This window comes from Octodon degus, unplaced genomic scaffold, assembly GCF_000260255.1.
Source record: "Octodon degus isolate 3935 unplaced genomic scaffold, OctDeg1.0 scaffold00106, whole genome shotgun sequence".
NCBI lineage: Eukaryota > Metazoa > Chordata > Mammalia > Rodentia > Octodontidae > Octodon > Octodon degus.
Genome location: NW_004524682.1, coordinates 1914223 through 1937965, shown reverse-complemented (window position 1 = coordinate 1937965; position 23743 = coordinate 1914223). Strand labels below are relative to the sequence as shown.

The 23743-nt window shown below is 36.7% G+C and overlaps 1 protein-coding gene across 1 annotated transcript in view; it reads left to right on the top strand.

Annotated features, from left to right (window-relative positions):
* Nucleotides 1-23743, top strand: part of Robo2 (roundabout guidance receptor 2) — a 644932-nt gene that overhangs the window by 478487 nt on the left and 142702 nt on the right. Inside the window, exons 5-6 of the mRNA XM_023724123.1 lie at nucleotides 379-517; nucleotides 23137-23264. Coding sequence (XP_023579891.1) covers nucleotides 379-517; nucleotides 23137-23264 — 267 coding nt within the window. The remainder of the gene's footprint in view (nucleotides 1-378; nucleotides 518-23136; nucleotides 23265-23743) is intronic.

Genomic DNA, 23743 nt, shown 5'->3' with positions numbered 1-23743 from the left:
GTGTGTTTCAATTTTTAATTTTTACTACTCTGAGATGTGGAAATACATAATGATTTAAAAATATCTTTGTTTCTATTAAATTCAGTGTTCTGACTTTTTAGGATAATATTCACCCAGTTTAGCTCAGGAATTCACTGACATAAACTTACAGTTTTCCCATAAGGTTTATGGTCTTACATTCAAGCCAAAGTCTCCACTGTTTTAAGAATACTTAATTTCATTGAATATATGCTACACGTAAGGATTGTCAGATACAGCTAAGATTCCTAGCAATTCATGTCCAACAATTAAATACTTCCTTTACATTTTGCATGCTTTAAAGCATCAATATTCAATCTCATTTTACTGTTTCCTTTTTGTTTGTTTTTTTTTTCCCAGAGAGACCGACATTTCTCAGGAGGCCAATTAACCAGGTGGTGCTGGAGGAAGAAGCTGTGGAATTTCGCTGTCAGGTGCAAGGAGATCCTCACCCAACCGTGCGGTGGAAAAAAGATGACACTGACTTGCCCCGAGGAAGGTAGGACCTTCGTGTGGACTGCAGATCGATAGATGACCGAGGAATAATTACAAAAGAAAAAGGCATGAAAAATTCTATAGAACAGACATGTTGCAGTTTGTATTATTTTTCATGGTACCAGCGCTTATTTGCAGAGGACCATCCTCAATCATTATTATTATTATTTTCATTTTCATTTTCTGTTTTAGGTACAGGGTTTTACTATGCAGCTTAGATTCGTAGTGATCCTCCTATTTTCAGCCTCCTCAGCACTGGGATTACAGGTGAAAGCCACCGTGCTGGGACTTGGTGGCAGGCTCAGTGAGCCCCGGAAACAGGGCCAGCGTGGCATGTGGGACCCAGATGAACCCTGGTCCCTGTGCTTCTCAAAGCAGATGCTTAGTCCACTGAGCCGTCCCGCTGGCTCTTTTGTTTCATTTTGAGTTTTACTAAGTCTCACAGCTGTTTGGCCCGGGACTTGAGATCGTCCTGCCTCGGTCTCTCCTAGTGCTGAGATTGCTGGTGGGTGCCCCCACCGTGTGCTTCCTGCGTGGAATTTGTGCAGCTTCCAGCCATGAAGTTGCTCTGTGCATTTTAGAGTCACCGATGCCTTCTCATCACTCTTTCCATGAGTGTCCATGTTAATGTGCATTTTCTGCTGCATCTGCTGTCCCCCATCCCGAGCACGGGTGGGACGCGGTCCTCCTCACGTCTCTTGTAGATGTGCCATTCTCTTTCTGTTCTGCTGTGGCCCATCGGTTGCATTGCGTGCCTCAGCACCTGCTACGATTCCGTGGCTTTCGCTCCACACGCGACGCCAGCTGCCTTCCTCGGTGCCCAGAGCATCCTCCCAACCAGGCTGCTCAGCATGGCTGACTACAGCCCTGCAGGAGAGACAACAGCAGCGGAGGGTGGCATCACTGTCCTCACAGGAGCTGTCCACAGGGACCTCCTGCCACTGTCCCCTGCCCTCCTTCTTCTTTCCTCAAAATATGAAGTCTTTCACTTACACGCAGAATCAGACATTGCTTAGCAGCATCTTTAATAAATACAATGTGACATTTTTTGTTTCCTACCCTTTTCTCTAAGCTCTTATCCTTTGTGGTAAAATCAATCATTCAAGTGATTTTCCCCTGTGTTGGAAACTCTCACTTATATTTGATTTTGCCTTCTCCTGTGTCTGTCCCTTGAAAATGCAGCCATCACACCTACTGTGCACATTATCTGAGTAAAACACTGCATCCTGCATTTTTAACTTTTTCCTCCTAAGATAAACTAGGTTTTACCCAACTAATAGAAATTAAGCCTGTTTCTGCAGAAGAAGCTATGTGCTTCTTGTGTACTTTCACTGACACGCCTTTAGATAGTGTACTGAATTTTCGCATTCACTTCATAGTCTTCACTGTGTGCCTCCCTACATCTGTAATACTCCAGTGTATTTCCCAAGTTCATCAGTAGCCTGCTTCCAAATGGAGTGACATTTTAAGTAGTCAGATGACTAGCTCTTTAATTGTTCTTATCACGTGTAAAAATACGAAATCCAGTTAATTTTTGTAACAAGGAAACCCACACTTATATTTTGGTCACTGTCACTGTTTAGTGTCATTATACAGCAAGGACCTAAGAATAACTGTCACTGCCAGAAGCTTGTGAGTAGGAGGTGTCTACTTCTTCATAGCAAGGAGGAGCAAAAGGAAGAAGTTTAGAGAATTCAGTGGTTATTATTCTTTATGTATACTCTAAAAGTCTCTTCAAATTTAAGAACTCATAATAATAATTTTTAAACATTAATGTAAGTCTAAGAGATTTACTATATAAAATAAAGAATATTATGTTGTTGACAATGGTTAATTTTGATGACTAGACTTAATTACTACATATATCTTGAGACAAGGTCTTGCTTGTAGGCTGCCTTTAAACTCACCATGTAGCTCCAGCTGGTCTTAAACTCATGGCAATACTCCTGCCTCACCCACCGTAATTCTGGGTTACAGTTGTGTTCCAACATGCCCAGCTAATTACTATTTACTATTTTAAAATAGCTTTTAATTTTGAGTATATGGGAACATTGCAAAGTTAGTGCAGAGAGTTCCTATATGCTCCGTACCTAGTTTCCCTTCTTGCAAATGTGTTACATGACCCTGAAATAATTGTTGCAACTATTACAAAAGGTGATTCATAACAAAGTAGAGAGATTATTTGAGTGTCACCAATTTTTATTAATAATCCACTCTTTGTACTATAACACTCAATCACAGAAATTTATTTAGTTGGGTAGCATAAGCTATTGAGTTCACTTGTCATGATTCTCTGCCTCCTCTCGTGTGTGACAGGTTCTTAGGGTTTTTTTTTTTTCCATGACGTTGGCAACTGTGCAGAGAACACTGGTCAGGTGTATTATAAAATGTGTGTCAAACTGTAATTTTTCCAGTGTTCTTTCATGACCGGGATGGTTTTATGTGTCTTTAGAAAGAAAGGCACAGAGATGAAGTGTTCATAAGAGTCTATTGCATGTTTAAATGTCTATATTTTAAATGATGACAACATAAATCATGCTAAGCTGACTTTCCTAAGTTTCCTGAAGACTTTGTCCTAAATCTGACAATTTTAGCTGCCACATCTCTTTCCAAATCTTGTCAAATTCATTACATAAAGATTGAAAGTTGGGCATAGTGACACACACCTGTAATCCCAGCACTCTGGAGGAAGAGGCCAGAGGATCATTGGGAGTTCAAAACCAGCCTAGGTTACAAAGTGAGCTTAAGGCCTGCCTGAACTGCCTCACCAGACCTTGTATCTAAAAGAGAAATAAAAAGTTCAGACAAACTCAGACCAATTAAACAATGCCAGAGTAACATTTTTAGAATGTTTGCTATGAGGACCTCTAATGACCAAGTTGATACTTTGAAATCTTTCACCTCCACTGACTTTCTTTAACACTCTTTGGCAGCTTTAGCCTCTATCGTTCTATGCTGGCATTATACTATTGCAGAACTGTGTGACCAGCTGAATTTTTTTTACAGGATTACCCAAGTAGAAGTGCTGGGTAAGCTTTAAATCATTACATCAGAATGGCTTACAGCAAGGATCAGTGCAATATAAATATTGAGGTCACTATTTTTATTTCCATAGAAGCCACATACTTGTTCTATTCCCAATCTTTAAATGATACTCCTAAGAAGCTTATTCATTCTAAAATGTGTGTGTGCTAGCGTAAGCTTCAGTACTGCATAAGGAAGTGGGAAAGAGATTTTTCCACTTGGAGAGCAAAAACAGTAATGACATTGAGCCAACTGTAGATGAAATCAACAACATTGATTCTATTACATTATTTAGGTTTCTGACAAGGGAGATAGCCATTGTTCTTGCATAAGCAATTGGTGTGGAGGATGACATTTCTTTGGCTTAATGTAGAATGAATTTTGAATAAGGTTGTGTAGTGGTTCGTGCTTAACACATTTATAGTAAAGCTTTCTAGGGCAGCTGCATAGCCTGTAATTACTATGTAAGTAATATGTGACTGTTTTTCTTTTGGAGACAAGGAAAGCTTTTCAATTCCAGTTTAAATTTATGAAATGCTGTGATAGCTATTTAAACCTTCAACACAGTAGACATTATCTGTGCCAACTTCTCAGTAACCAGAGATGAATTAAGGGAGCACTTCTTTTCCCTTCCCTTAAAAATATTTTAAGTAGTACCGATGTGCCTCCTTCTTTTACTTAGCCTTAACTCCCTGACCTTTCTCAGGATCTACTTTAATACAGTTATAATATATTCTTGGTACTGTGTGGTGAAAGCATTTCTAGTTACAGTGGTTCAGTAAGGTAGAGAATGCAGCAAGTCTAAGAGCAGTGCTTCTCCCCAGCCGCGGAAAAGGCATTCATGTGGACATTGTTTGCATGACAAAGGAACAAAATCTGGAAGGAAGGTTCATGTTATAGATGCACCTATGAAAATGGGCATAACAAAGTTAACTCTTTGCAGAACATGTTGAAGGTGTTACAATTTTATAATGACTACTGCAGGAAGAAAAAGCATTAGTGCTTGTTCGTGACTTTTTTTTTTTGCGGAACCTGGGATTGAACTCAGGCCCTTGTGCTTGCCAGGGAAGCGCTTATTCCACTGAGCCATCTCCCTGGCCCCTTGTTCATGACTATGCTAAAGCTCAATCCATGTTTTAACAGAAGAATCCAGTATACATACATTGGAGTAAATCAACACTATGGTATTTAGTAGGGAGAGTAGTTTAATGTACCTGTATGAAAATAAAAGGAATAAGGGGGAAAAAGGTAAGGCATTTCATAGTTCAAAATGATTATGCTTTTCAAAGCATAACTTTTTTAAGTATAATTTTTAAAACCACACATTACATTGCAAAAGATGAACTTTCAGGTTTAGCAACATTTATTAATTACCTACTGTTTTGAAAGTGTTCATTTCCAATTTATAAAAGTCATTTATCAAATTAAACGTACTACTTTTGATTCTTTTTCATTTTCATTAATAAGACTAGGCAATTTGCAAATGTATTTATATACTGAATATTAAAGAAAATAAATATAAGTAGAAATAGTTTTTCCTCAGATATGTTTTTAGGAAACCCTGAATCCCTTTACTTTTTATTGTACTTGGTGACCAAACTTTACTTTTTATTGTACTTGTTGACCAAAGCCTTCAGTGTATCTTCCCACAAGTGTTTGAAATGCAAGGATTTACCAGCATTTATAAGAAATGAAACAATCATATGGCATGCTTCATTACACTACAAAAGCATTACCTATTTTACATCAAAATATGTGTGTGCGATTGTGCCATGACAATGTCATATATAAACATAGAAATATTGAGCATAATAAACTTATAACTGAATAAATATCATTAAAATTGGAATATGACAATGTTACCATATTCTGTTCAATCACAGAGTAGTAAAGAGAATTTTTAAAATCCTCCTCAGAATTGAGGTAAAACATAGTGTGATCAGTCTGCTTTTGATCTCTTATTTGGACAATCTCAGCCAGGCTTGTGTTTGATTTAATTATTTATAGTCTTTAAAGAACTGTAAGCTATAGATTAAACATCCTTTATTATAAGTCATATAATTTTCACCAGATCATGTTAGCTTCAGATTTGTTTATCCATTTTTATTTATTTGCTAAACTAACTCTAAAATGACACTAACTTCCTAAAGAAGGATCTACAGTATAGAAAGGAATGTTCATAATAGCTTGTCAGAGAAAAAATGGGAACAAAGAGTGCCATTTACATTCTTACGTGTGCCTGCAAATTCTAAATGGAGTTGATGGCGTGCAATAGTGATATAATTCATGAATATTTCATAAACACAAAAAGGACTCGAGACTAAGTATTACAAGATATAGAGTGCAAAATTCTATCAATTTTCCTGAACTCACTGACAAATTCCTTTTCTAAAGTGCAAGTCTATTTTAAGAGTCTTTTAGAGTTCTTAGTTTCATGAAATGTGAGATTCATGGAAATACATGATTCTTTAAGAAAAGAACCTGAATAGAACCACTTATAATTCTCTTTTTTGCACTTTTACTCAGAATGGCTCCTTGTACTTAGTCCTCAAAAAATGTTCTTACATTAATTGTCTTGCAGCTCCATTGTTTAGGACCTGTGCTACTGACACACAGGGACCTTGGACAGGTGTCCAGCTTCCCCGCTGATGAGGGCAGCCTTCTTCAGGGCTAGTGTGTATCTCTAGGCCAGGTGGTCACTTGGGCTATCACTAAATAAGCATTGTGATTAGGTTGAGTACTGAAGATTAGATAATTAACACCATTTTTGCAAAGAAGGGAAACTAAGAACAGAAGGAAAGCAAGGTCCACAGAACATTGTAAGTGACACTTTAATAAATAGATTGTCCCTCAAAAGTCTGATATATAAAGAAAAGTGAAAACTCTGTGTCCTTTTTGTTAGACAGACATCTTTGCCATTTCTGTCTGAAAAATAATAGAAGCTGCAAGGGCAATTACTGAGGAATCTTTTCATTCAGATAACAATAACATAAAGAGTATTTAGGCCATTGCCTGGGGTTGGACTTTATGTCTGTTATACCACTGTGATCATGTATCTGTTTAGTTGTTCCTCCAAATCCTGAAAAGAGTGTTCAACAGATTTCTCTGCTAGGAGAGAAAAAGCAGGAGTATGATCTCAAAGAAGCTATTTAAACTCTTTGTGTTTCAAATCTTCAGAATGGAGACGCTGTGCTTTGATTCATTTATACAGAATGAATAATTATGCCCTGTCCTCTAAATCAAAGGATTCTTAAAGTGATCTAATGATGCCCAAGTATGGTGCAATGGATGCAAAGCCAAGTAACCCCAGCTTTATAAATCCAACTCATTAGATACATCTGCTATTTGTACAGATAGCCATAAGGAAAAGCTGATTAATAATGACAAATAGGAAGCATCCCATGTTTATATCATAATTACACATTCTTTCTTTGAAAAATGATTTTCTTAGAAATATAAGATTTTAGGAGCCAGGGATATAGCTCAGTAGAATAAATGCAAGGGTCTGAGTTGAATCCCAGGTTCCTCCAAAAAACAGAAATATAACATTATATTCACTCAATAGGTACATTTTTAAAAACTATATTAATTAACTTATAACTTTTGTCAGACTTGTCAGGCCAGAAAGTTTCTCCCACTTTTCTCTCTCTGGGAAGTTGAACCCCCTAGAGGTACTGCTGCTAAACCCCCCGGAAATCGTAGCTACAAGGGAGGGCCTTTACATCTCATGCGTTATACTGTGCTGTTTCCTTCCAGTAATCACAATGCCACCACTTTATCAAAGATTTATGTTATGGACAAAATACATGTTTTGGTGGACTTAGTGTGTCATGAACTCTGCCACAGGTGTGTGTGTGTGTGTGTGTGTGTGTGTGCGCACGCACACACGTGTGTGTATGCCAAGCTTTAAAAATATTGTGATAATATTACTCTCCTTTGAGGTTTGTGGAAACAAAGTTTTAAGAAATTTAAGTTTCCAAAGTCAAACATTATTAAATTTGGCGGTTAAAATTTGATTTACAGTCTGTAATGTGAAATGTCTATTTTTAGCTGGTAAACTACACAATTATATAATTATTTATTATGTATTGGGCTATTTGTAAATTATATATTTTAAGTAATAATTTTAGGTAATTTATTAGAGCTATTATAGAGGGATTACTACATAGAAATACTGTATGGTGGGTAATTTTTAGAACTATTTCAGTATACCCCTGTAAAGTCTTGGTATCCTGAAAAAATTAAACTTAGAACAGTTTGAATTGTCTTATTGGAAGCTGAAAGTAAAGCTTTGTTTACAAATAAGAGTAATTGGGAACTTTCAGAGGACTGCCAGAACACATACTCTGTGTTTTCATCAAATAGGTGCTAAAAGTTGCTGTCAACACAAAACTAATTGCTGCCTCAAGTGGGGCATGCTGCCTGGTCCTGCGGCCACGCTGGTCCATCTGTTGAGCTCTCGTCTTAAGAACAATGCTGGAACTGGCATCCAATTTGGGTGTTGGCCAATGGTCAACTAACAATCTGGAACCTACTTGGACTAGGAAGTGCCTTGAAGTCCAGGATGCTTTGCAGTTCATTAACTGGCAGCTCTTCTGTCATGTGTGGGCAGAGCCAAGAGAAGGTGCCAATTTGCAAAGCAAAAGGATCTGTCTGAGGGCCACCTGTCATTGGCACTAGGTCTTCCTACACATGGGAACCACTAGGTGTGGATTTTCCATCAAAGCATGGCATGTTGAAGCCCTGTTCAATTAGGCTGAGGTGAAGACTAGGGCAAATTTGACCTTATCCAAAACTGTGGGAAGAGACAGGTCTCTGAAGAAGTCACCATACAGCATAGTTGAATGGATGCTTACCAGTTGTGACCCTTTCCTTTGTTTGTAGGTTCTTACCTTAAATGTGCACAAAGTCTAAAAGAGAAAAAGCTACACAATTAAATATATTAGTAAATCTCCATGTAAATAAGACAGTTGTGATTAGATTCAATGTAAATGATGTTTAATAACCCAGGGCTTGTTCAAGAAGTATATCTGACTGATATTTGTTATTTTTTGATAGTTGAATTATGATGCTATGCCAAAAGATAAACCAATTTTTAGGAGTTGTATTCTTTTTCCAGATATTCCATAAATCATGATGTTCTTTTAAGCATTGCACATATCCTGTTGGAATGCCAGAGTTACCACCCGGATAAGTTGGGTGGCTTGTGTGGTATCTATAAATTTATAAATGATATAAATCCATAGCAATGAGCCAAAGTAAGTGAAGAAACATGGTAATATGTTTTTCCAAACAGGAGAAAATGAAAAACAAAATTCAAATATATAACCTTAAATAAGAAAGCTAAAATTACCCATAAACACATTTTTATGAAAACCATTCGTTTTTTATATTGTGCATATATTTCTCTAAATTTATGGATGTGGCTGGGCATTTTTAAAATTCAGTATTGGTCTTCACCATGAATGTTCCATTGGCTTTTACTGAAAAACCTCAGTACTCATTCAAAAGCATTGTTTTCATTACATTTTCTTTCTCAGAAAGAGCATTAATAAATGGTATTTACGTAGGCCTTGTACATATGAGACTAAAAATTTTGTATTACTCTGTTATCCTAAGAATAAGTGTGTGACACAAATGTAATTATTACCTGTGCAAGTGTGACAATGGATACACAAAGAGCATAAGCGTGCCGGAGTCACCTGAGGCAGACCTGCGCTGTCAGGAGCGTGATCTGCAACCTGACCGCTGGTTAAAAGTAGGAGGTGGAAACATGTTCCATTTTTGCTTCAGACTAAAGATTAGGAAGAGACAGTCAAATCTTGCCTAGAAGTACTTTATAATTACAAAACACATGAGTAATACGATGTGTTACGATGTATTAAATATTTTATATTTTTCCTATGACAGTGAATTATCATCAAAAACATAAATCCATTGTGTCATTCAAAAATGTCAAATATATTGCTTTTGCGTTATCATTACTTGCACATTTAATGAAACTCTACTTTTTTTATAAGATATTTTAGCCTAACACATTCTTATTTTTTCCTAATATGTTAGGGGAAAAAATATCAGAAGTCAAATACATGCTTGCTGGAAAATGTCAAGTAATACAAGTATATAAATCTAAGCCATGAGGGCCGGCAATACAGCTCTGCAGATTAAAGCTCCTTTGAAGGCAGACACAGGCGCCCTGTTCTATCCCAGTGTGCACTGCGGGCCCCACGCCTGGCGCGCGCTGAGACAGTGACTGAGACTGGGCGTGGTGGGGCACGTCTGTAACCCAGCTCTTGGGAGGCTGAACACAGGTGGATCACTACATGTTCGATGTGGTAGTGAGACCCTGCAGGCCCTGTGCTAAATAAAAAAATAAAAATAGAAAAAATAGATCTAAGACATGAAGTCTTTCAGTAAAAAGTTTTAGTACATGCAATTTTTGCTTACCTTTTCATCTTTGCCTAGCATATTGCTTGGAATATGGTTTACTATTTTTCCTTGTTTTCTTGATGATGTCTGATTGAAGCAGTTTCATAGGCAGTTAGCAACTGATAGGCGGGACTGAGTTACTGACATCTAAAGTTTGTATTTCCTGGCGTGCAGATATGTATATCAAAGAATCAAAATGTATTTTGGCACCAAGTATGACAGTATATAATGTATGTATAATATATGTTAGTGTCCCATGGAGTTATAACTGTGAAAGTAAGAGACAGGATGAGAAATACCTTGGGCCAGTACCATAGACAGGTGTCAGTACAGAAATTCTGGGATTTTGATTTATTTTCATTTTACAAACAAAAATATGATGATACCTTTAGCTCATCTGCTTGAATTGAGTAGACAGTTGGAGCTTACAGGGCATAGCTAGTGGGGGAGTCTATTTCCTTGTAGTTCAAAAAGGGAAATGGTACTTACTATGAAAAAAATGTTTGGTGACAATATGTGTTGGTTAGCTTTCTGTCACTATGACAAAATACCTGAAAGAACCTCCTTAAATGAGGTGGTATTTGTTTTGGGCTCACAACTTCAGAGATTTCGGTTCATGGTGGCATGGACCTGTCACTTAGGCACAAGGTTGGATTATGGCAAGATTATTTCTGCACTTAGTAGATCAGAGCATAACAGCTGCCAGGAGCCAGAGTAAGGCAAGGTCCAAGTAGAAAATATATCTTTCAAAAGCATACCTCCAGTGAGCCACCCCTTCAGACAGGCTCAGCCTTCTCAAACTTCTACCACTTCCAGTGAGTGCCACCACTGTGGGTCCATGTCTCCAAGACGCACACATTGGGATGGCATTTCAGCTCCAAACCGTAGCACAACCATAAACATTCTACAGCTTCTCTAACAGCTTTTCTAAATATTTGTACAACCAATAACAGTGCCAAAAAATAAATCAAGTCTCATATCTTTAAGAGATTACGTAAAGAAAAAGAAGATAGCTATATCTTTGTTATGAGCTTAATTGTAGGAAAATGACAGTTTCTTCAGGAATAATAAAAGTCTCTAGTATAGGCAAATAAAATGCTATATTTAAAGAATTGCTTAAAAAGTAAGCAAAAATATTCAACAAACATTCCCATGTATTGGTATTTCAACAAATTAAAAAAAGTCTGATCTGAAGGACTATATAAAGGTCCTTAAGATAGTTATGTTATGAAATGGGGCAAAGCACAGGATGCTGCAATATACAAAACTTTTTGGAGTTTCAGGAAAATGAAGCAAGATTTTATTCCTATAAACTCTAGAGACTGGTCTGAAACAGGATGGATTTCCATAAGTGGAGCTGTTTTAAGAGAAGGAGGCAGAATGAAAGAGCTGTGGAAAGTAGAGTCCAGGCTCATCGTTCTTTGCTGAGAGAAGAGAGGAGTGCCACTTAAAGCCAAAATAGGTTAGATGGGGCTGTAGACTGAAAGCCTTTAATTCCAAGTGAAGTGTTTACTCTGAACAATTGAAATGGGGAGTCACGGGAGCACAGTTAATAGAAAGGCATCTGTGTGTGCCCTAAAAAGAAAATGTTTTTTACATGTCTGTGAATGTAGGTTGGTGTAGAGGGCCTTTGTAGGTAAGTGTGCTCGCTAGTTATGCCTGTTTGAAAAGTACTTATACTGAGATATTTTCTTTAAATATACAAACATGGAGAATAATACCAAAAAAGTAAACAATTTTATTCAATTGGAAATTGTTTGAATTTTGTGTCTCATGGGAAAAGCAACATTAAGATAATACCAAAGTTTATAATTTAGATAGCCGAGTGAACTGTGTTCTTATAAATATATTTAAAAGATATACTGCTTCGTCATTTTTAATATAACTTTAAGGGCTGGCTAGATAGGTCAGCAGACTGAGCACCTGCTTAGGCGAGTGTGGGGACCTGGATTTGATCCCTGACACCATATGCCACCCTGCCCCTGCCTCCAGGCATGCTGAGCTGGTCACCAAAACTGGGCATGGTGGCACATGGCTGTAATCCCAGCACTGGGGAAGCTGAAAACAGGAGGATCACTGAGACCAAGGTGTATAGTGAGACTCTGTACGAAATATATATATATATATATATATATATATATATATATATATATATATATATATCTTATATTGCTGTATCCAGGATAAAACTGATTGTAATATCCAAAAAATACTTTTTCTCTTAGTTAAAAAGGAAAAAAGTAAGAGCAATCTATTATTTGCCTTATGTGGTGAGATGAATTTTATTTTAAGTATGTTAAAATATTAAAAATGTGCACATGAAATTGCATTAGCTATTAACTAATCTGTACAAGTGCTTTCCATAGAAGGCACTCACACTCACTCTTTAGAGTTGCCTCATAAACAAGAGCTTTTATTACCTCTGTTTCACAAATCAAGACGCTGAGGGGCAAGTTGAGAGTCTTGAACACAAACACTCAGCTGCAAAGCCCAGCCTCGTAATGACTGTGTGTAATAATTCACATCTAATAGAACCTATCTTTAAAAAAAATAATAACAAAGACTCATAAGTTTTGATAGTCCTCTGGTTTTGTGCCAGGCAGTTACATGAATTTAAATAGCCTTGAAGTATGAATACTCTTTTTTAGCAGAGGAAGAAATTAACACTTAGCGATGAGAAAGAGTAAGTTCAAGGTCGTGTGACCACCAGTGGCAAAGATAAAAGCCTAGGTGTTTCTGAGCTTAGGACCTGGGGCTCGGCTTGTTTTCCATTTGTGTTTGTGAACCCTCCTCCTTGTACCTTTTGCTCAGCAGCCACTAACTCTCCCCTTTTAATCTCCAGCTACTGAGAATGTAGTGGTGAAACTGTGTTTCTCAAGATTTTCAGCTGCTTTTGCTGTATTTCTTGCTGGCCCCAAATAGCCATCCTTATGTCTGATGTGTGGTACTAGCTATCATATCATACATGTGCATTGAGTGTTTTTCAGTTGGGGGCGATTTTGACCTTCCCATTCCTGAGGGACATTAGATATTGTCTGAAGGTAGATTTTGCTGGGCATTCAGCACATATAGTGGGTAGAGGCTTGGAATGTTGCCAAATGTCCTCTTATACACGTGACAGCTCTCCCAGTAAAAGTAATCTGATGCAACATGTTAATGATACTGAGATTGAGAAAGCCTGATTTAGTAGAAAAGAGTATTGTTTGATTAAATGTTATTTTATATGATTTTCACTTTTTAAATCATGAGGTCAAATAGTAGAATATAATTCAATAGAGCATATTTCAAAGATAACAGCCTTTCCTTGTTGCTTTAGATGTGAAAGTTCCATGAAGTGAGACTTACTAATTATACCCTTACTGGCTTTGACAAAACATGTCACCATTAAACACATAAAGAAGGCCTTTTGATTAATGACTTGAGATGATGTATAGTTTTGCACGTTTTATAGAAAATATACATCCAGGACTTTTTCTTTATATCCTTGCTCATTACATAGTTGCTGAATTGATGAAACTAGTCAAGCTTAAACCCTTTTTAAGTGTCTAAACCTTCATTTTCAATTAGATGTACACATGCACAAATAATATGCTGTCTTTAATATTCACAATTGCCTCTATAAAGATGTGTTAAAATTCTAACTTGTTCCATAATCCTATTTTGTGAGAAAGTTTCATATGGGCAAAAAGAGGAGAGAGCCTTTTCAGTTTGCCAGCACGTACTCGAGGCCAAGTATTCCTCCAACATTTGGAGACTTCTTAGAGTTGGCTCAGGAACAATAGCCATGCCACTCCTATGTTAAACAACCAAACATGTAAGCCTTTCTCGCACAAGTTTGTTGCAGTCTAAGTGAGTGCAAGAATGGGGTTAGCCTTTCAAAAAAGAAGTCAGATCTGTGAGCTCTGTGGATTGTTATGGACTTAGTCGTGAAGTCCGTTTCTTCCAGGACTTAGAGCTGAAATTAATTATTCTCCAGACACACGACTATGAAATATTTCCACTTCTCCCAATCTGATATTGAAGTTTCTAACCTTATTATGTAATCAAATTATTTTGAAAGAATGCAAGCCAATAAGATAATTGTTTCTAAATGGGGAGGTAATTGAACCTGCTTCCCTCCTGGACTTCATTTGTTCCAACTTGCTCTCCATAATTGTTATATATTTGCATTTTTTACTATAAAACTTTGAACACCCTGGTAAAGTGAATACTATTACTTATCCTATTAATTATATTAACGATGAACAGATCCTAGATTTCATTTGAATGCTCATTCAAATCCCTTCTTTCAAATACTGGATGATGCTAAATTCAATAAAATCAGATTGTTTTGCTTTATTTTGTTATTTTGTTTGATTTTCATGAGAAAGGGTAACTGTTTCTTTCCAAATCACATTTGTGTTAAGTAACTGCCCAGTGTCAGACAGTGGGATTGTTTGGAATGTCTAGGATGGTAACACCTCTTAGAACTCCACCCTAAGACACTGCCCTGCAGACAAACAACAAAACCTCACAAAAAAAGCCAAATTTCCTCTAAGGCCTGGAAAAGAAATATCTGAGAAAGTTGGAGAATAAGGACACTTTGCAAATTAGGGAGCAGAATGGGTGATTTAGGAATCATACCAAAAACTTTGTAGAAGTAGTCAGAAATATTTTGAGAGAGATTTTATTAGATGAGATAAAGGACATGGTAGAGAAGGAGATGGCACATAATGGCACCAAATGACAGGAAAAGAATGGAAATTTGAGTGGTGACCAAGCACAACAGACTGCAGATTTTATTCCTGGTCACAAATTTGCCAAGAGAATGAATCTCTGGAGGAGTTCTTTGAGTCCACCCAAGGAGTGGAAGACGGGAGAGATGTGACAGTCAGAAGTCAGCCACAGCCCACGCTGGTGAAAACTTTAGGGAGTGAAGTGTGCTATGACCTCTCTAAAAGAATGCAGCTGGAAGTTGGTTTATTCCCAAGCTCCAGGCACAGGCTCCAGGGCCCAGTAGTCAGCACAGAGAATCCTGACAGGGCTCCAAGGCCTTTTCTTTCAGGCCCAGAAATCCTGTGGGATGAATCAAAAGTCTAACCCCTCAGTTTGTGAAGACAACTGTTGCTATCCTAATAAGATAATTTTCTCTGTATTTTTTTTATTTTTCTTTTTTCTGCATGTTTATAGAATATAATATTTCCCTTCCTCTCAGGGTATATGTACATTTATAAATGTCTTTTGTTGTTTGGTTTTGCTTAGCTGTTTAGTTTAAAACTGCCATGCAAAGTCACCTGTGCTAAGGGACAGCTGCTGTCTCAGTGCCATCTCTCTCCTCCTATGCACACACACTTATGATAAAGTTTAATTTGTAGGCTAGGATCAGTAAGAGATTAACAATATTAATGAAGAATAAATTGCACTATAGTAATACATGATAATAAAAGCAATGTGAATTTGGCCTCAGAGGAGATTGAAGACAAATAATATTTTTGACCAATGCTGACTATAACTGAAATTGCAGAGAATGGAACCGTGCACCAAGGGAGAGAACTGCATTGGGGATTTGCTTTTGTAGGTGGGTGAGGCCAACAGGGAGAAAATCATCTAATCCTGGAACACAGAATTGTGAACACAGGTAGTGTTTATGCAAAGCCAGGAATGGCTAAAGTATTTTTTAGCTAGGTAAGACTAGGGTAGAAACAGTTATGTTGCATATTTCATCAGGATTTGGTAATGTTCACAGGGCAGAACGGCAAGTTCTCTTTGGAGACAGACTTCTCTACAAGGCCAACTTCCTACAACTGTCATTTCATTTCCTCTTCTGGTGGATGTTATGAAAATTATTGTTTTTTTTTAATTAAATATATCTATCCTGCATACTTCTGTTAGGTGCTATGTTGAAAATTGCTGGTGCCCTGATTCCTGAATGAATAGGTAAAGATTCACTCAAGCAAACATTAGCCTGCATTATAATTGTAGACAAAAAAAAGGAATACGACTTAATATATCGCCAGACAATTAGAGAACCACTGCTCATTTGGGAGCACCAGCCTTCCAATGGGACCTATGAGTTGACCTTAAGATGTATCTTAACTACTAAAGTTGAAGAACATGTTGTATAGAATTTAGATCATTAGCAGTGCTAATATGAGTTTTTCTTTGTTTTATTTGTTGTATATTTTTATTAGTTCATGTTTGCAAGACATAATATGTACATTCCGTGTGTGGAAGGGGTATGTGTGTGTAACACACTTAGTTCCTTTTCTCGTTTCCTTCCTTCACACTTGCCCTTCTTCCATCTCCTGATCCTCTTCCCACTTGAAAAATGTCTACCTCCCGACTTGCTATTATATTTTATTTTGCTCTTTATTTATTGTTTGGATTTTTCTTATCATATTTCATACCCTATTTAAGCTGGCACAGCTTGACTTAACATCATGGTCTCAAGTTGCATCCATTTTTCTCCAAGTTACTTAAGTTCATCTTCCTTTTTGGCAGAATAGTACTCAGTTGCGTGTAAATGTCACATCTTCTTTATCCGTTCATCTGTGGATGGACATATAGGCTGCTTCTAAGACTTAGCTATTATGAATTGTCCCACTGTAAGAAATAAAAATTTCAAGTATTGTCCATGAAAGTGTTTGGTTTGAAAAATTGTTATCAGAGAGAAGGTTTCTGAAAAATTAAGCAACTTTCCCTGTCTTTGTTTGTCAAACGTAAAAGAGGCATGAGTTTAACTTGCTCAAGGAAGATTTATGTCTTATAGATAAGTATCTTGACAATACTGGTATGTTGTTCAGACACTCCTCTTTTAGCAAGTACTAAACACTATGACTGAGTTCCACATGGTTGTATCTCTGTATCCCTAGCCCAGCACAATAATATGCGGTCGATGCCTGTATTTATCACCAATAAATGATTCAATAACAATAATAAATGATTATATTCTAAAAATCTTTGTATTGAAAGTAGAGCAAGAGATTGTGTAGTTTTTATATAAGCCTCACTGTGAAATTTTCATTAAATTATGAAATTTTAGGAAAGCTTATATTGCATACTTTGATTTTCTGAAGAAGTTTAAAAGGAATGTCATGATCTTCAACTATTAGAATTCAGAGGAGGTATCTTTAAATTTGAAATCAGACCTTTTAAGTCCCCTTCAATGTAAAGGAACATTTACTTGCATAGACACTAAATATTTCTTGGTTCAATACACACTTCTTACTGTTAGCCAACCTAATACCTAATAAAACAGATGTATAATAAATTTAAGTGCTAATGCAAAACATTTGTTCCAGTACTGGAGGCAGATTCCAGCTCATAAGTAGTAGGAGATCTGAACAGTAAGAATGTTGAGAGAATATGTTTCCATCCATGCAAAGGTGTTTTTGAGATGCGAATCGCCCTGTAGGAAGTTTTGTAGCACCCTCACCTAATTTAAACAAGGTGAGGTACACTGGCCTGAGTTGAGGGTACAGTGCTTCCAGTTCATAAGAAAAGGCTTAGCTTATGTTCCTTCATTCTTTTCTCCTCCCAATTCCAGGCCTATTGTAAGCAGTTTGAAAGTTCCTAATTATCTGCATTGTATTCACATAAACCAGAAAAATCATGAAAAATTTCTTCCCTTAAAGGCTTAACATGCCTGGGAATCGCAGAGTGTGAGTAATGGATGAAATATGGCTGTGCTATAAAGTTTTGCCACTTTTCAAGTCTTGCTTGATACTTTCATAGTAAATTTGGATTTATAGACATTCTTCCCACTACATATGAGAGTAGGGTTATTTATAAGGAAGAAACACAATTCTTTTACTCAAAGTTGTAAATTATTTTAGTATTCAGCACTTTCTTTTCTCAAACAATAATAATATTTCTCCTTTGAAGTGCTTTTAGGATTATTCATCAAGTATAACATCACACATAAACAGAACGTTGCATACAAACTGTTGTGTTAAGTATTAAAATAAATTTACTTTGTTTTGTTTATTATTTAGCTGAACAGATGGTAATGGTTTTGACACAATTTGATTTCCTTTCCCTTTTTTTTTCCTGGGGGAAAAAAAAAACCCACAGAAATACCGTGCTGCTTTTCCCACTTTGTCCCAGCTGGTTACCAATCAATCTCAATTCACGGTACTGTGATGAGAGCGCATGTTGTCTGGGCCAAATCTGATTGGCTTGCATTTTTCAGCAGTGTTTCATATCAGAAAAAATAAGGTACCTCTACTGTGAGGACTGTCAACACACGATTGTACAACTGTCATTAATCAAATCTGGCAACAATAACTGCATTTATGTAAGTCCCAGACTGGTAGATTACACAATGAAAATCACCCCACTTCTAGCACAATTGCCTCATCAAAAATGGCTTTATGCTGGTTTCTTTTTCTGCTCTTGTTTTTAATTAAAGCCAGCAATAATATTTAACAAAGAGTTACTTATCAAATGTGTAACTTTACAAAGCAAATTATTGTCTGAAGGAAAACATGGCCCATTAAGGAAAGCAGAGACTGATAGTAGAACCTCATGCGAATTGTTCCCCCAGCTACAACTGCCTCCATATGTAGCTTAAGAAAAGCATTTACTCATGTTTTGCTTTAGGATGTCTAGATGTAGAGCTAGAAATACTTAATTTCTAGGCTTTGGAGTGAGTTGGACATGATTTCTTAAATCCAGTCCTTATATTCCTGAGCTTTTACAGGTAAGAGCAAATCATGTCCCAGCAATGGATCTGCCATTTCTCTGGTCGCAGACCATGAATGTTCAAAAAGGTACTATGGTGTGCTTGCATGTCCTGAGTTTGTGGCACCAAGACTTGAGGCTGGGACCCTGGTTCCATCATGTGGGAAGAGGCAGTAGCATCTGCATCTGATGGGGCAATGACACTCCATGATTGTAGCACAGATAGACAAGGACCAGTTTATCTAAAGCCTTGAGGAGCATGGAGCAATATTGTCATCACTTTCTAAGTGGCAAGCCATTAAGCATTTTCAACCAGTGGCATGTTGTAATCAAAGTTATATTTATTGGTCAATGAATTTCTGTTGATGCTCTTTATTTACTTTGAAATACTTAGGTTACAAAACAGCTATTATAATCTATGAGTTTTCATAGATAATCCAAAATTCAAAGGATCATCTCACAAATTCAAGAATGGAAAGATTTTGTTGCAAATGATAATTGTTTGAAGGAAAAGGGAAGTAAGGAGGGGAGAAATGGAAAGGAAGAGAGAAGCAGCCAGGTTTGGAACAGGAACTATTTCCCGGGCAACAAAGAAACTGAAATATACTGGCTTCAAGGAGGGGCTTTTTGTGTTACAAAACCATAATGAGACAAGGAAGAGCTTCTGTTTCTATCCATCCTATGATCTGTGGAAGACTGTATGCCCTTCTGGCCATCAGGGAGCAGTTAATGCTGAATTTGTTTTATCTTTTTTCGATTATTTTTCCTTTTTCTCTCTTGTTTATTTATTTATTTATTTATTTATTTTTGGAACCCAGGCTTGAACTCAGACCCTTGCACTTGTCAGGGAAGTGCTTGTTCTACTGAGTCATCTCCCCGGACCCCATCTCTTGTTAATTTCTTGCATTTTCTTTCTTTCTTTCTTTCTTTCTTTCTTTCTTTCTTTCTTTCTTTCTTTCTTTCTTTTTTTCTTCTTCTTCCAATGTTGTATGCATTTATCTGGTAATATGAACAACTAATTTGAAGACAACACTATGCAATACTACAAATACTGTGAGATTCATATTTTGTTTAGTGAAATTTTGTATCTTTTGCAATTTTTTTCTGCTTTAATACTATTTTGTGCTCCTTCAAAAATAAAAATTAAAAAAAAAAAAAACGTCGTCCTAACTCTTTTTCTAGCCCAAGGATGTTAACTTGCTAGGAAGGGACCTGGTGCTGTGTGCATTTGCTCCTGCAACTAGAGGCAGCATTGGGAGACTCTTGACCCATCCACAATACTGCCTTGTTTTTCTTTTTTGTTTCACAATCTGCATCTGAAAACCTTGTTCTACAATTCCCAAAAGATAATACAATTTCCTCATAATTCATTCAATTTTCCAGTGAAGAGCTGTATCTTTGAAACTTATCCTCTTTATAAGTAACTAAGATTAATTCCATTTATTCATGCTGAGCAATATTTTACTTTTAAATCTGTGTATGGAAAAAATCTGCTATACCTAATAAACAAAAACCTTCAAAAAATAAGATAAAATATAATGCTACTATTTCTATCCCTTTTTAAACCTTCTTTAGAAAATGAGCAAAAAAATCTGAAGAAGTCATATTTCACAGTTATTTTTAGGCACAAATGTTATGTGTTCTGTAATTTTTTTAAAAAGGACGTTTTCTAAAGTAAGAAATGACTATCCTCTGTGCTGTTGCCTATATAATCTCTTACATGAGTGTAAATTACATAGTTACGTTTCATGTTAGCACTTCAAAATTAAACTAAGACTCGGTGACCAGTATGCACTGGATATTTCAAGAAGCTAGAAGAAAATATGGTAAATATTTTAATCATGAAGAAATGATAAATGATTCTGCAAATAAATACATTTAATCTGATTTAAATGTTACCCAATATATGCTTGCATCAAAACAGTAAAGCATTTGGGCTGGCCAGATAGCTCAGCGGACTAAAGCAACTGCTTAGGCAGCCTTAGCAAGGAGGATTCAGTCCCTGTTGTACCACGCGGGGCCCCCTCCAGACCCATCCCTGGCCCCACCCCTGACCCTGCCCTGATCCTGCCCTTGAACTTGGTGATTAGGTGATTGAGTCTGGGCATGGTGGCACACAACTGTAATCCCCAGCTCTGGGGAGGCTTAAATAGGTGGATCATTATGAGTCTAACCTATATAGTGAGATGCTGTAACAAATATATAAAATTTAAAAGACAAACAATGATTTGCTCAATTTGGTATACCTAAATCTATTAATCTGAACAGATTTGACAATAAAAATGTGTAATATAAAAACTTTGTTGAATTTTTCTTCTTGTTTTGAAACTCTGTATCACTTGTACTCTCACTTATTATTGTGTTTTTGTCTGTTTCTTCTTTGTTTTTACTCTTAAAATAACATTTTTAAAACTTGGAAAAAAACTGACACAGAACATGTCATTTACTGGCTTATCAAATTATTGTCTACAAAAAGGCAATTTCTAATTCAAAATATTGTTCTGAGGATGCTGTAGACAATCTGTGCAATCCTGTCTTTTCAGTAATGAGGCAATACATGAAAATTTGGAGTGATTTTGGAAATGATGTAGTCTATATAACTTTTGTTTACTTAGAATTAGATTTTTTTCAGAATTAGATTTTATGTGTACTTTGATTTAAGAAACTTTCAGATCATTAAGCTCATTTTATCTCTTTTAGTGTTTGAGAAAACTCAATTTTAGAATAATAAAAAGACAGTCTAACTGGTAACTACCAGCAGCATAACTGTAGCCAGGAATTCAGCTATTTTTTTTTTTTTTTTTTTAGATGGATTGGAAATACTGCAAAATCCATTACTTTCTTACACTGTTTATAGGTTTTAGGGTTTTGGCTATGTATGTTGTCCAGAAGATAAACCAATTACAAGAAAGTTTATTTTACTTATATATTATATCACATCATTGCATCTGAAGCCTTCATCAAAATCACTCTTTCAGATATACATTTTTTAAAGTTTTTTTTTTCTTTTTTGTGCAGGGTCTCACTGTGCAGTTCACATTTAGAGTGATCCTCTTGATTTCTGCCACCCTAGTGCTGGGATTACAGGCATGCGCTATCACACCCAGACTCCATCACCAGCTCAGCATGCCTGGGGGCAGGGCCAGTGCAGCAGGCAGTGCCAGGGATCCAATCCTGGCCCCTGTGCTTACTTACCTAAGCAAATGCTTAGTCTATTGAGCTATATTGCCAGCACTCAGATGTACATTTATTGACAAAGTCAGAAAATGTTACTATGTTTTTGCCTTTTTGCATCTTAGTTTAGTACTTATTCCATACTGTGAATGTAGCCCATATGAAAACCCTAATAGGTAACTATGGGGGAATAACAGCCTTGGATATATTTGGTTAGGTTTAATATTAGCAGGACACAAACATGCATTCAACCAATATTTCTAGTAGGCATAATAAACAGCGAATGTGAACTGTGCTTTTTGTGCTACTTTTAATCAATTAATATGCACTACCTCACTCAACGTGCACAGTCATTCTTTTAGGACAGATGTTATTAGCACAGTTTTGTTTAGCAGGAAATTGAGATCCATAGAATTCATTTATCATGGTCGTCTTCCCAAGTGGAGAAGAAGGCCAACTGCATGAGTAAAATCTGACAGCTGTGCTCCTGAGTCTGTGACTCTGAACCACATGAGTCTGCTGTGTTTGGGGACATAGACGTAGCACTTAGTGAAGCAGGCAAGAACGAGGCAATGCAAAATGTAAGTGCAGGATCATTATGGTCCGTGGGTTTCAAGAAGAAATCATAAGTTGCTAATATAGGAGTATTTAAATAGGAGTAATGGATAAATATTTTCTAACTAATTATAGTAAATAAGAACAAATATGAGAGCTAGAGACAAAGCTCAGTGGTTGAAGTGCCTGCCTGGCAAGCTCAAGGACCCAGGGTCAGCCCCTGGTACTGCATACCATGCTGGGCCTGAAACTGAGTGTGGTGGTGCACACCTGTAATCCCAGCGCTAGGGAAGCTGAGACAGGAGGAATTTAGTAGTTTGTATCTTACAGTCTGATGAAGCCAGGCTGTGTGATTCATTTAGCTAAATGTAGAAATAGAATATATATCCAATTATGGTAGTCTTCTATGGAGCCTAAAATTGTTTTTGTCCCCAAAACAATACAATATATAACTGACCAAGAACCTGAAATGTAGACTACTGTCCTTACCAGTAAGGAACTGCCAAAGAAAGATCCGAGTGGTCCTGCCTTTGCTGTAACATAGTAACAACTGTACAAACATAAAATTTGGTAGTTGATGAGCAGTTAGAAATCAGGAGTGAAATTAGTGATCATTTTTTAAAATAACTATGATCAAAATATTGCACTTTTATGGTTGAATATTGCTTGTGCGTGTATTTTGCTTTAGGCAAATTATAGCGTAAAAAGAAGACGTGCAGGTTAACACTGTTGTCTCTAGGGTCAGTGCTATTTAATGAGGCCAGTTTCTATTCTACACAGGTATGACATCAGAGATGATTACACACTGAGAATTAAAAAGGCTCTGAGTACAGATGAGGGCACCTATATGTGTGTGGCTGAGAATCGAGTGGGAAAAGTGGAGTCCTCTGCCACCCTCACTGTCCGAGGTAAGAGAGTTAAGTTACTAAATATGATCCAATTAAACCAAAAGTCTAATAGTTCAAGTTGGTAAGTGAGTTCGCACTAAGAATAACACTGTCACATGAAAAGCTTAGATTTTGTGAATTTTCGTCATTAACTGACACCAAATGACTGGGTTTCCCAGTGTAGTGTCCAAGGGATGATGGTGATTGAAAGTCACTAGCTCTTAGTAAACAGTAATGTGCATGGGTGAAATAGTTTGTACTGCTTAAAATTAAACTTTAAAACACAGAAAAGAGGTACACTACTGTTTTTAACTTCTGTTCCTTTCAACTGGTTACTTATAGTAAATGTAATCAGTTCCAGTGGTAATCAGATATTTTCTGCTCAACCGTTTATCACTTTGTACTTGCAATTTGGCATTCAGAAAATCAATGTGAAAAAAAAAATAAGGGTGAAAAGAGACATGAGAAGCCTCTGCATATTGATAATCTGACTTAGAGAG